This window comes from Theropithecus gelada, chromosome 12 (assembly GCF_003255815.1).
Source record: "Theropithecus gelada isolate Dixy chromosome 12, Tgel_1.0, whole genome shotgun sequence".
In the NCBI taxonomy this organism is placed as follows: domain Eukaryota; kingdom Metazoa; phylum Chordata; class Mammalia; order Primates; family Cercopithecidae; genus Theropithecus; species Theropithecus gelada.
This window is the reverse complement of record NC_037680.1, coordinates 34,491,844-34,504,405: the sequence shown is the minus strand read 5'-3', so window position 1 is coordinate 34,504,405 and position 12,562 is coordinate 34,491,844. Positions and strand designations below refer to the sequence as shown.

At 40.0% G+C, this 12,562-nt stretch overlaps 1 protein-coding gene across 1 annotated transcript in view; it reads right to left on the bottom strand.

The window, feature by feature from the left end:
• Nucleotides 1-4,902: 4,902 nt before the first annotated feature.
• Nucleotides 4,903-12,562, bottom strand: part of UPP2 (uridine phosphorylase 2) — a 30,737-nt gene continuing 23,077 nt past the window's right edge. The window contains 1 exon segment of the mRNA XM_025404386.1: nucleotides 4,903-5,045. Coding sequence (XP_025260171.1) covers nucleotides 4,903-5,045 — 143 coding nt within the window.

The window sequence follows — 12,562 nt, the reverse complement described above, 5'->3', positions numbered from 1 at the left end:
TTACAGATTGAGTTTTTCTAAGCAATGATTAAACTTAATTGTTTCCTGTGCTGATGTTTGGGAATGAAAATGGAATACAAAAGCAAATTATATTGACTAATATATACATGTCGATCTGAAGACTTGTTCAGGTGATAACATTTGGATAAAATTACCCTGAGAGATAGTCAGCTATTTTTTGTTATTTATTTTCGTGATTTTGTTCATTTTTGTTTCATCTTTTACTGGGGTTTAGTTTTTTGTATGTTTTTGTATATAATTTTATACACACCAACAAATATGTGTGTGTACCTGTGTATATGTATGAATGTATTTATATACACATGTGGCCAGGTGCGGTGGCTCATGCCTGTAATCCCAGCACTTTGGGAGGCCAAGGTGGGTGAATCACTAGGTCAGGATATCGAGACCATCCTGGCTAACATGGTGAAACCCCATCTCTACCAAAAATACAAAAAATTAGCCGGGTCTGGTGGCGGGCACCTGTAGTCCCAGCTACTCAGGAGGCTGAGGCAGGAGAATGGCATGAACCTGGGAGGTGGAGCTTGCAGTGAGCCGAGATTGCGCCACTGCACTCCAGCTTGGGTGACAGAGTGAGCCTCCATCTCAACAAAACAAAACAAAACAAAAACATATATACATGCATAGTAAGACTGAATGAGGTATATATTATTTTATTAATATATAATGTATAGTATACAATTATGTCATAATTATATGTAATTTTTAATATATCACCTGTTATATAAATTGTAAACGTGTGTGTGTGTGTGTGTGTGTGTGTGTAAAATTCTTTCAGTGTTACTATGTGCCAGGCACTGTGCAAGTTGCTGGGATATAAAATGAATAAGATACTGTTGCTAGCATCGAGGAGTGAGTCAAGTAAAAGAACTTGATCTTTATATAATATAAAGATCTTTAGGAGACAAGGCCTAAAGAGTTTTAGAAGTTCAGCTGGAAGAGCACGGGCCAGAGTCACAGACTGTCCACTCTTCTAAATTGGTAAATCTCAACTTAGGCTGCAAAATAAAAAATAGAGCTTCCCAGTCCCACTCCCAGAGATTCTTGTTGAATTGGTCTGAGGTGGACCTCTGAACAGTGTTTTCAAAAGGCTTCCCTGGTGATCCTAGTATGGACCCGTGTTGAGAACCTCAGGGCGGTGTCCTGGAGTGAACACACTGATGCCCAACTTGGGCTCATCCCCCAACTCCACACCCAGGCAGTCTGAGATCCACACTCATCTCTGCACACTGTGGCCTCTTAGGATTAGTTGTTCTTCTCCTGATCATTACTTTGCATTTTTATTTTAGAGATGCTATAAATGTGTTCTCTTTATGAGGCAACTGCTAGCTGGCCCCAAGCCAATTCAGGGTCCAAGTTCTGCTGAGGCACAGACTATCTGGAATGCACAGGAGCACAAGCTTCAGACTTGTACCAGTTGATGCCCCTTCCCTTTGCTTTTCCTTTTCTTGCCCACTTAGTTCTAACTTATACTATCTTGATGTGCTATTATTCAACCTTATAAGCTGTCTCAGATTCTACTGGGGAAGAAGGAGGACTATATGTTTATAATGAATGAATGAAAAAAGGAAAAAAAAATACAAAAAATGCACACAAACATACATAGAAATGACCAGAGGAGGGTTTTTGCAGGCCAATCTGCTTCTTGAAGGGTGTTCAAAGAGGGTAAGAGTGAATGAGTAGAGAAGCGTGTTGCAGGTGAAGTAAAAAGCCGGTGCCCAGACCGAGAATATGCATAGGTAAGCAGATAGAAGATACCTGTAGAGGACAAAACACGCTAAGAATACAAAGGAAATGAAGACAGCTCAGGAACATGAAAAAAGGATAAATGTTCTCAACACAGCATCTGCATGAGAACGAATTCCTGTCTTCCCAGTGCAAATCTAGTTCTAAAGGAAGGAGGGAAGAAGTGATGACTTGAGGGAAAATTGAACTTGGAGACCTCCCCAAAGGAGGTGAATTTGGGGCTTGGTTTTGACAGAGGGGAAAGCCATGTGCATATGAGGAAACAAGAGGTTCTAGACACTGCCACAGATGTACGCTGATGGTACAGAGGATTTTCCTCCCCACCGTGTGAGATGTAAGGGGAGGAACAGCCAGGGAGAGCTGTACTGACCAGGACTGAATAAGGAAAGTATGAGTCTTGCAAAGACTGTGAAATTATAGTGAGAGTTTACAAGGGAAATGCTATGAAAAAGATTCATTCTTCACTTGACAAGTATTTATTGAGTGCCTAGTGTGTGTCTTGTATTGTTTTAGATGCTTGGAGCGATAGACACAAATAAAATATGTACAGTCTTTGTTCTCCAGAACCTTATAGTCTAGACAGTAGGCATTAGTTAAATAATGACCCCAATCATGACATAGTTGCAAGCTGTGTACTTTGAAGAAAGAGTCGAGGAGGCTGTGGAGGGGGCCTACGGGTGACCATGGGAGGAATCTGGTTTGAGGATTAGAAAGACTTCCTAAAGGAAGGGATCTCTGAGTTGAGATTTAAACCATGAGCATGAGTTAAGTGAGAGTAGACAGCAAAAGGCTCTGAAATGGGAAGGGACATTGGCACTGAGAGTTCCCATTATCCCATATAACACCATTGTATAAATTGGGAAAAGGCCCCTCTCAGTCGATGTGGCTCAGGGTGTTCTGAGATTCACCCTGTCCAGGTCACACAGCTAGCTGGACAGGGTGGATTTCAGTCCCACTTGTCCCCACAGCCAAGCACTCCCATTGGATGGATCTGTAGGCAGTCCTTCCCAAGGGACTGTGCCTTTGTGAATTTGTGCCCTGGGTAAGACTAAAGAACCAAGGATGATGTGCTTGGAGGGCAGACACAAGGGGAAGAAGTGGGCAAGGTGAGCTGGGCTACCAAGCTGGGTCCAGTCGGGAATGCCTAAGCTGTGCAGAGGGCTTTGGTCTTCATTCTAAGACCAATGTGAAGGCCTTGAAGCAGGAAAATAACCCAATCAAACTTCAAGAATGGAGGCAGGCTGATCAGGAGCAAGGCTTCCTCAGTGATCTGGAGGAGAGATCATGGTGACCTGGACTAGGATGGGTGCCAAAAAGATGGAAGGAAATGAACAGACTGGGGAAATATTTAGGAGGATCAATTAATACGACTTAGTGATCGACTGGCTGTGAGAATTAAGGAGAAAGAATCATCACAGGGATTTCCCGGGTTTCTGGCTTGTGCAAGTGATATGGTTTACTGAGCTAGGAAATACCAGTGAGGAAGACACAGACACAAATGCACGCATGCGCACACCTGTGCACACACACACCTCGCAGGAGTTGAGAAGATTGACTGTAATTATTTCATTCTTCTCCCTCTCATAGCCTCTCCTCCTTCCTGTAAAAAAAAAAAAAAAAAAAAAAGGATTGTCCAGGAGCAGACAGATAAAAGTTCAAACTGAAGGCTCTCTGAGGTGGCTTCCACTACATGGTCTAAAAAAATATGAAACAAAGTAAAAATCCCATCAGAAAACGATGGCGATACTATTCTAGCTTGCCTTCAGCTCTGATCTTTGAATTTGATGGTCAATTACTGGGATACCCTAAAAACAGCACTTAAAATGTCTCTAGTGCCAAAAAGAAGTTCACAAACCAATGTACCTCTGGGTGGGTTGTTTATTGGTGACGATAAACACCTCTTGTTTATTGTTGTTGCTTAAAAGAGAAAGCCATTGCCCACACAGGAGCAGGCCAGTTCAGACTCAACCAGCCAGGACCTCTTTCCTGCTCCAAGCCTCCATTTGCTCACATGTGACAATGGCTCCAGGACCCAAATAATCTGTACTATGTTGGAATTAAACTTTATTTGAGCCGCAACCATATAAATATATGTACACCACATTACATACTATACAAGTGTGCCAGTCATCCTCCACCATCCCCCATCCAGTCATTCCAACTCCCAAGTATGTCAAATTGAGAAGAACCCAAGATGCAATCAGTTCACAGAGAGCATGTGCAGCCGGGAGGAGCACCATGCCTCCCAGAGGATCAAACGGGTAGGGCAATAGGCTGGTCTGGACAAGTCACACAAAAGGATTCCTTTAACATCTTGAACTCAAGTCTTAATTCAATTGCTATGAATTTCTCAGCCTATTTGGTTAACATTGAAATGGAATAAAAAATACAGCCTCCTCAAAACACATTTTTTACAAGAAAATAGTGGCTAGAAGGCAATTTAGTCACTTGTGATTCTGAAGAAAAAGGAAGGCCTTTCTTTGCATTACTGAGAGTTTTCAGTTGAAAGGGAAATGTAATCCAGAGTTGTTATATTCCAAGACAAAACACAAACAGGCATATGTAAATCTTGAATCCTATTCTGTGGTGCACTGAAATTGTGTAGGGGTAAAAAAGAAGTATGGCCATATTTTCCTAATGATAACTTTTCCATATAGACCTACATTTCATTGACACTTTTTTCTGTAAATATTTTTAATGTGGATAATCAGTTTCTGTCACTTGTCCAATACCTAGAAGTGCCTGACAATGTTCTAACATGAATTTCTGGATTGGTTTCAGAAACAGAGTGACTGGTAACTGTATCTGCAAATGGCTGGTCTATTTTGATGTGAGCTTAATTAATGCTGCATATGAAACTCCAAATGTCAGAATCCAGGAGTTTTAAAATTTTAATTATTAGACAGATTTAGTTAACTTATTATAAAATGAAATTTGAATTTAATTTAGTGTGAGTATTAAATTCTTTTACAATAAATTCCTTTTTAAGAGAGAAGGATTTCATAAAGTCTTTCCATTATGATTTTAGCATGTGGATGAGAACTATATAAAAATGCCACAAATAAAATATGACTTTCATGTTACAACTTGAGCTACCAACTTGCAGGGGAGGGTTGGGCTGCCCCGTTAGGACGTCTAGTCACAAAGTCCAAGCCGCCGTCTGATGAAGTTGGAGATTAGGAGCTGGGGCCGTTGCTGGTACTCCACAAGGACATCATGAGGCAAGTTGATCTGATCACAGCCAAGTCTGTCGAGAAGTGTCACACAGACCACAGCAGCTAGAAGAACAATTAACACAACTGCTGGAATCAATGGGTTCATCTTCTCTATAGAAGCATTAGTCAAACACGCCAGCATCCATAGCACATGTACTTTGTGTATTCCTTTTTTGTAATGTAGACACGACCTACTGAAACTTCTGGTCTTCAATATAACTCATATTTTTGTGGAATCCCACCAAACACTTTATTTAAATAAGTTAACTGAAATTGTTGCAAACACTCCTCCTTCCTCTTTTCCTCCACAATTGACTTGACAATTAAGGCTCAGGAAAGCATCATATTCAAGATAAAGGAGAAAGCTTTGCAATCTGAGACATGCCATCTCCAGTTTTCTATCCTATTTTCAGTTCTTAGAGGAGGGTCTTCTTACTGGAGGATATAACTAGAGAACTAGCCATTATTCCCAAGGTGACATTTTACTCCTTGGTGCAATGGTTGAGTTTGCCTGCTGCATTGCAGCCCTAGCTGAAGAGAAAAGTAAATACAGAAGAGATATAGAATGCTGACCTCAGGAAATACCAATAAAGGTGAATACTGGTCCTCATGAAATTTGAGAGGAAAAAAACATGATATGAAATGCTAAAATGTAAGAAGCAGCACCATGAAAGAGCAAATATATTAGCATTTGATTTCTAAAGAATGAGAATGAAATCTTATGATAAGAAACTGGAGAAAAAAGAACAAAGGTCTTTTTTAAAAATTGAAATTCTCATTTTTTAAAAGTTGTCACAAGGGCAATGTCTTTGGTTTCATCAGCGAGAAAAATTGAGTTCCATATGAATTCTTTATTGTCAGTTTCACATCAAATCTTTGATTTCAAGGAATGTGGTTACTCACATCGAAATCAGTGTTAGCCACTTTGAATTGCTAACAGTGTGATAATCTCCATCTGAATCTGCATCATTTTAAAAAGGATTTCGGTGCATATGTGATTTGATTAGATGTGTCTATATTAACAAACTTGGAAGGCATGGAGAGAGTTGGGCATGAGGATAATGTTTATTTCGTTGACCTCTCTGCTACTTCAGACTTCTTTATAAGATCTAGATTTGGGAAGAAGTAGTATACTGTAATTATAATAGTACATGCTATCTTTATTTTTAAATGACAAATAGTAACTGTATATAATTATGAGGTACAATGTGATGATTCGATATACGTGTACATTGTGAAATGGTTAAATTAACCTAATTCACATATCTATCATCTCTTATACTTGCATTTTTGTGGTGAAAACAATTAAAATCTACTCTCTTAGAGATTTTTCAATATACATTATTACGAACTCTCATCACTATGCTATGCAATGGAGCTCTCAAGCTTAATCCTCCTTGTAACTGAAATTTTGCACCCTTTGACCAGTTTCTCCCCATTCCCCATCCCCCTATACTCTGGTAACCACCATTCTACTCTCTATTTCTATGAATTTGATTTTTCTAGATTCCACATCTAAGTAAAATCATATAGTATTTGTCTATCTGTGCCTGGCTTATTTCACTTAACAAAATGACCTCCAAATTCATCCATGTTGTTGCAAATGAGGGAGTTTCCTTCTTTTTAAAGGCGAAATAGTATTCCATCATGTATATATACCACATTTAAAAAATCTATTCATCTGTTGACGGACACTTGGTTGATTCCGTATCTTGGCTATTGCGAATAATGCTGCAACAAACATGGGAAAGCAGGTGTCTCTTTACAGCACACTGATACCAGTTCCTTCAGCTATATACTCAGAGGTGGGATTGCTAGCTCATATGGGAATTCTTAGTTTTTTGAAGAACCATCATACTGTTTTTCATAATTGATGTACTAATTTACATTCCCATCGACAGTATTCAAGGGTTCTCTTTTCTCCACATCCTGCCAACACTTTTAATCTTTCGTCTTTTTTGATTATGGCCATTCTAGCAGGTGTGAAGAGACACCTCACCATGGTTTCAATTTGCATTTCCCTGATGACTAGTGAGGTTGAGCGGTTTTGTTTTTGTTTTTGTTTTTTTAATATATCTGTTGGCCTTTTGTATGTCTTCTTTTAGAGACTATTCAGATCCTTTGCCCATTTCTCAATTTGTTTTCTTGCTATTGAGTTCCTTGCATATTCTTTATATCACCTTTTATCAGATGTATCAGTTTAGAAATATTTTCTCCATGTGTTTCTCCACCTTTCTCCAATCCATATATATCTTTTTTGTTTGATATGTTATTGCTACATGCCAAGTATTTATGATATCACTTAATCCTTTACAGCTGTTCCTTGAGCTAGGTATTATTTTTGTCCCCTTTTGACAGATGATTAAATGAGGGCTTAGAAAAATCAACCAAATGACCCAGTATTACACAGCTAGTCAGAGCCAATCAACTCCTAGCTTCCTAAACTGATGAGAAGAGTTCTCTACCTTCCATCCATTCCTCCCCTGAGCTAGCACATGGTGAACCATTAGGCAATCCTGCCCTATCGGTTAGACTGACCCATTGGTCAGACTGACCCTCTTGTTCAGTGATGTGAAAAGCAATGAAAATATTCAACTTGAGCTGCGTCAAATATTTCATCACCTAGGACCCTATTTATTCAAAACTCAGTCAGTTGTAAAGCAACTTGGCTGTACAGGTAAACAAGCAAATGGAAGAGCTGGAAACTTCCCACAGCTTTTCAAGTTAATGATCAGCAAACCTGTGAAGCCTAACATGGGCTGGCAGTCACACAGAAAAGTTGAAAGTCCTGCTCTAATCCTTCACTTTGGCAGAAGGATAAAAGGAAACCAGTGCTCTATACTTTTTACAGAGTGGGAACCGACTTTACTAAATGTCTTTTCTGGATTTCAAGGGGAATGCCAAAGATAGAAAAGAACAGGTTATAGCAATCTCAGTGGTGTTTTCTTGACCCTTGAGAATCCACTAACGAGCAGCATATAATAATCTTGTCACCTAAAATTACTATTTCCATGAGCAATTAAAAGGGACTAATTACCCAAAACAATTTGCTGAAATTAAGCCTGACAGCTTTGCTAGCATAATCCTCAGATTAGGCAGGGAGGCTGGCTGCTGGGGAGGAAGAGATACTTAGTGACCCAGCTGCCACCAAGGAGATTGTCAATGAACTGACCTGAGGCTAGAATGTTCTGGGAACACACAGACCGGAACATGGAGCTTGATGCACCCTGAACTGAACTAGGACTGCCCAGTGATTGTCAACCCCTTGGGAACATTTATGACCCCTTTGAAAATCTGATGAAAGTCTTAATTGGAACCTCTTTTCACACAAAAATACACTTCTGCCTATACACACAAAATATTTGTGTATAACTTCAGGGGTCCCAGGGTCCCTGAAAATTCACTCATGAATCCTTAGGAATCCATACACTGCTATGGATCACCACTTTAACCCCACCTCTCTGATTCACAATGAACTTCCAACAAGGATTTCCCATGAACAATGGGCAAAAATAGCAGGGCTGGGCACAAATGCCCATGTGCACAGTAGAAGCCAAACAGGGCTGGTCTTTGGAAAATGGCAAAGCAGAAAAGATTAGCTTTGGAGTTCCCAGCCTGGCCTTTCTTCTACCTCTTCCTGGTTGTGTTCATACCCTCCCCCACTGCTCCTCAAGGGTTTGAGTTTATTAAGCAAACACTACCTTTGCTCCCTATATGCCTGGTATGTAAAGCACTGAAAATGTTTTTTAATCAACAACCCAGAGCCTTTGCACTTCCTGTATCTCCGCTGAAACATTAATCTCAGGCTGTTGGCTACTTATTAAAAACAAGGTGGGGAAAATTTATATTCAAAGGGGCTGGTCAACGGTAAGAGACATAGAAACAATTTGTTCTTCTAGATTGGTGTTTCTCAAAATGTGCTCCACTAGTCTCTTGCAACAGAATCAGAGATACTTAGGCTTTATTTCAGACATACCAAATCAGAATTGGGGATGGGGGTTGGGAAAGGGCAGTGAATCTGCATGAAAAAATCTTCCCAGTTAAATTATTTGTACATTAATATTTGAAAATGACTGCTTTAAAGACTTGAAACTCTATCTCTGAATCATCATTACCACAAATGTACATACCTGGACCCCAGTTCTTTGGGTGCCCAAACAATGCGGAATTAGAACCAATTCATTATACCTATGAAGAATTGCCCCATACCTTTTATAAAGGTGCTATCAGAGACACTGCACGTTATAATATAGCTGATAATTTCATTTAAGTTTAACATTTGGATCAAGATTTTGTGACAAACTGCAAATGTTTTTGTTTAGTAGCTAAATTTTGAGACGGAGTCTTGCTCTGTCGCCCAGGCTGGAGTGCAGAGGCGCAATCTTGACTCACTGTAAGCTCCGCCTCCTGAGTTCACGCCATTCTCCTGCCTCAGCCTCCCGAGTAGCTGGGACTACAGACGCCCACCACCACGCCCAGCTAATTTTTTTTGTATTTTTAGTAGAGAAGGGGTTTCACCATGTTAGCCAGGATGGTCTCGATCTCCTGACCTAGTGATCCGCCCGTCTCAGCCTCCCAAATGTAGTGTTTTCATTTACAGCTTGGTTTCCAGGAAACTTGGAGCTCAATCTAAGTGTTTAAATTAAGTATTGTACTCCTGGGTGGCCTCTTTAATACTGATAACTTCTAGCCAGACATAGTGGCTCATGCCTGCAATTCCAGCATCTTGGGAGACTGAGGCATGAGAATTGATTGAACCCTAGGAGTTCAAGACAGCCTTAGCAACAAAGTGAGACCTCAACTTTGCAAAAACAACAACAACCACAACAACAAACCCACACCCCCCACACACAAATTACTGGTGGTTTGAACCTGTGGTCCCAGCTACTCTGCAGGCTGAGGTGGGAAGATAGCTTTAGCCCAAGAGGTGGAGGCTGCATGAGCTGTGGTCATACCACTGTGCTCCAACCTGAGTTACAGAGAGAGACCTTGTCTCAAAAAATAAAAATAAAAAAAGGATACCTTCCTATCTATTCCCTTAAATAAATGCCTCCTATTTTTTTTTTTACTTCTGTTTAAATTATATTATTATGCATTCCTCTTTCATTGAAAGCTGCCACAAATGCTTTTTCAAACACAGGCAGTACAGGTCATCTTTCAATAGATGAATACAGTACTTTTTTGCACCTTATGGAATAGTGAAGAGAGTGGTGATCAGGAGACAGGAGATCTCTATTCTAGTTCATCTCTGTTTCAGTCTATCTGTTTCCTCAGGCAGGTCAATTACACTCTCTAGACCTCATTTCATCCTCTGAGCAAGGAGCAGGTTAGATCTCAGAGGCTTCTTGCAAGTCTACATCCTCAACTTACCTGCTTCACATGATTTGGTTAGTTCAAAAAACTGCTGTCTTCTCCAGCAGGTCCAGAGGTAACCTCGAGGACTGGGGCTTCTGCCAGATGTGGGACCCTTAACCAGAGATGTGGCAGGATAGGCAGAGGATGGAGCCTTGCGCACTTACTGGAGGTGGGGGGTGGGAGGCTCACCAGGGGAATCCAGATGGCCTCCCTGGGGCCAGAGCAGGGGAAAAGAGGGCCACAGATAATGACAGTCACAGACAGGGTGGAATCAATGGCCCTAAATAATCTCTAATGTGTGAGTTGTTGGCAGTGGGGAGGGAAGAGTGGAATAGAGGCTAGGAGGGTGGAATTAAAATGAATGAAACAAAGCTATAGACACTGACTTTGATTAAAATATGTGAAAACAAAGCAAAAAGAAACATTTTTTAAAAATCTTGTCCCTCTAAAAGTAATAAGTGAATTATGTACCATTTATACCTGATTTTCCAGCTACAGTGACTGATTTTCTTGGCAAAATAAGGGCTCTGCATACTAGTAAATAAGTATCTGCTTAATGTTTTGTTTGATCCCATCACTAAGTCAATTGGTATGTGCTCAGTCCTTAGGGTTTGCTTGTAGCAGTGGTGCAACTATCTGCTCACGACACTTAAAATGGAAAAGTCTGCATTGACTTTTAGTGGTGCACATTTTGGCTCTTCTGTCCAGAGACTATGACCGTGTTGTCTCCATGGGGAGGCTGCTGGCAAGAAATGGCAGGCAGGGTGCAAAGGGGCCTGAGTCAGCAGAGCTGGGTTCAAAGTCCAGCTCACCTGTTTCCCAGCTCTGAGAAGGTGGGAAGGTTATTTAACCTTCCTGAGCTACAGTCTATTTTTCTCTTGTAAAGGTGAAGAGCACAGCAATTGGTCGCCTTGTACCCCGGCCTAAGGATTTTTCAAAATCTGGATTTATGTCCATTTTAGGGTTAAGAAATACTCTAGCTCCAAACTGATTACAACCTTTAATCCTTGTGGTATCTTTTTACCTTTATCAATGATCCTCATGTAGTTCTCAGAGTCCAATATCCTTCATTGTTGGGAACAGCAGAAGAATATAAACATGGAATTAAAGTCAAGATTCTGCTCCCTCTCATTGAACTGCATTAAGATAATATTATAAAGACTAAATATTTCCCTAAGTTACCAGTGTCTGTCCAAGGAAATAACACTGAATTCTTTAAAGAAAAGCCACTGTGAGTGCTGCAAACAACTAGACATAGAAGAGGATTTAAGCAGAACCTAAGCTTAGACAAATATTAGGCTTCATATATTGTCATGCAAGCCTGTGTCAAAAGGCAGCACTGTCTTTAAAACATGAATGCAAGTTAAACATACTTATCACAAGTTCACAGTACAAGAGGATTATCATCTTTAACCAGAATGTTTGGGGCTTAATTAAAGTAGATTTTGCTTTAAGAGAGACACAGATATGTGCATATTATAAAGTGACAGGAGAATGCATTTATTGAGCATTACACAGTGCTTCCATTGTACAGGTTTACCTTATGCTGACAATTTAGCCTTGGAATAATTGAGTGAATTCCACTATTTCCCTTCACCTGAATCTTTGTTAAAACAGCATTGGATTTCCAACTCTCTTTTCTAAGATAATGAGATCCGGATAGCAGCAGTGACTTATGGGTGTCAGTGGCCTTATTACAGGTAGTTTGTCCACCTATCAAATATTGAAAAACCCAGAGGTTGTAGATCTAGCAAAATAAATATTTGTACAGACCTTAGAGCAAAGGGAGGCTTGACTTTAAGGCTTTACTTCCTCTTTTGTGGACAGTTAGGAGATACTCTTAAGTCTTTTAGACAATTCTAAGCCACTTATATGGCTGGGGAATGAAGGTTAAAGTTTGCAATGGCCATTTTCCATGGTGAAAAAGAGTCTAGTGGCCCTTTTTTTTTCATTCATTCACTCATTCAGTAAATATTGAAAGCCTGTATGGCAGGCAATATTCTAAGTACTGGGGATACAGCAATGACAAACAAGGTCCCTGTTCTTATGGCACTTATATTCTAATGGAGAGAAATAATCAATATAGGCCTTCACACATTAATATGCATGAAATAATATATAAGTTAATTTACAAACAGACTGGAAATATAGTCAGTAGTGGTAAATGTGATGCAGATAAATGAAATAGAATGACACCATTGTGAGTGAGTGAGTATAGGTAGTCA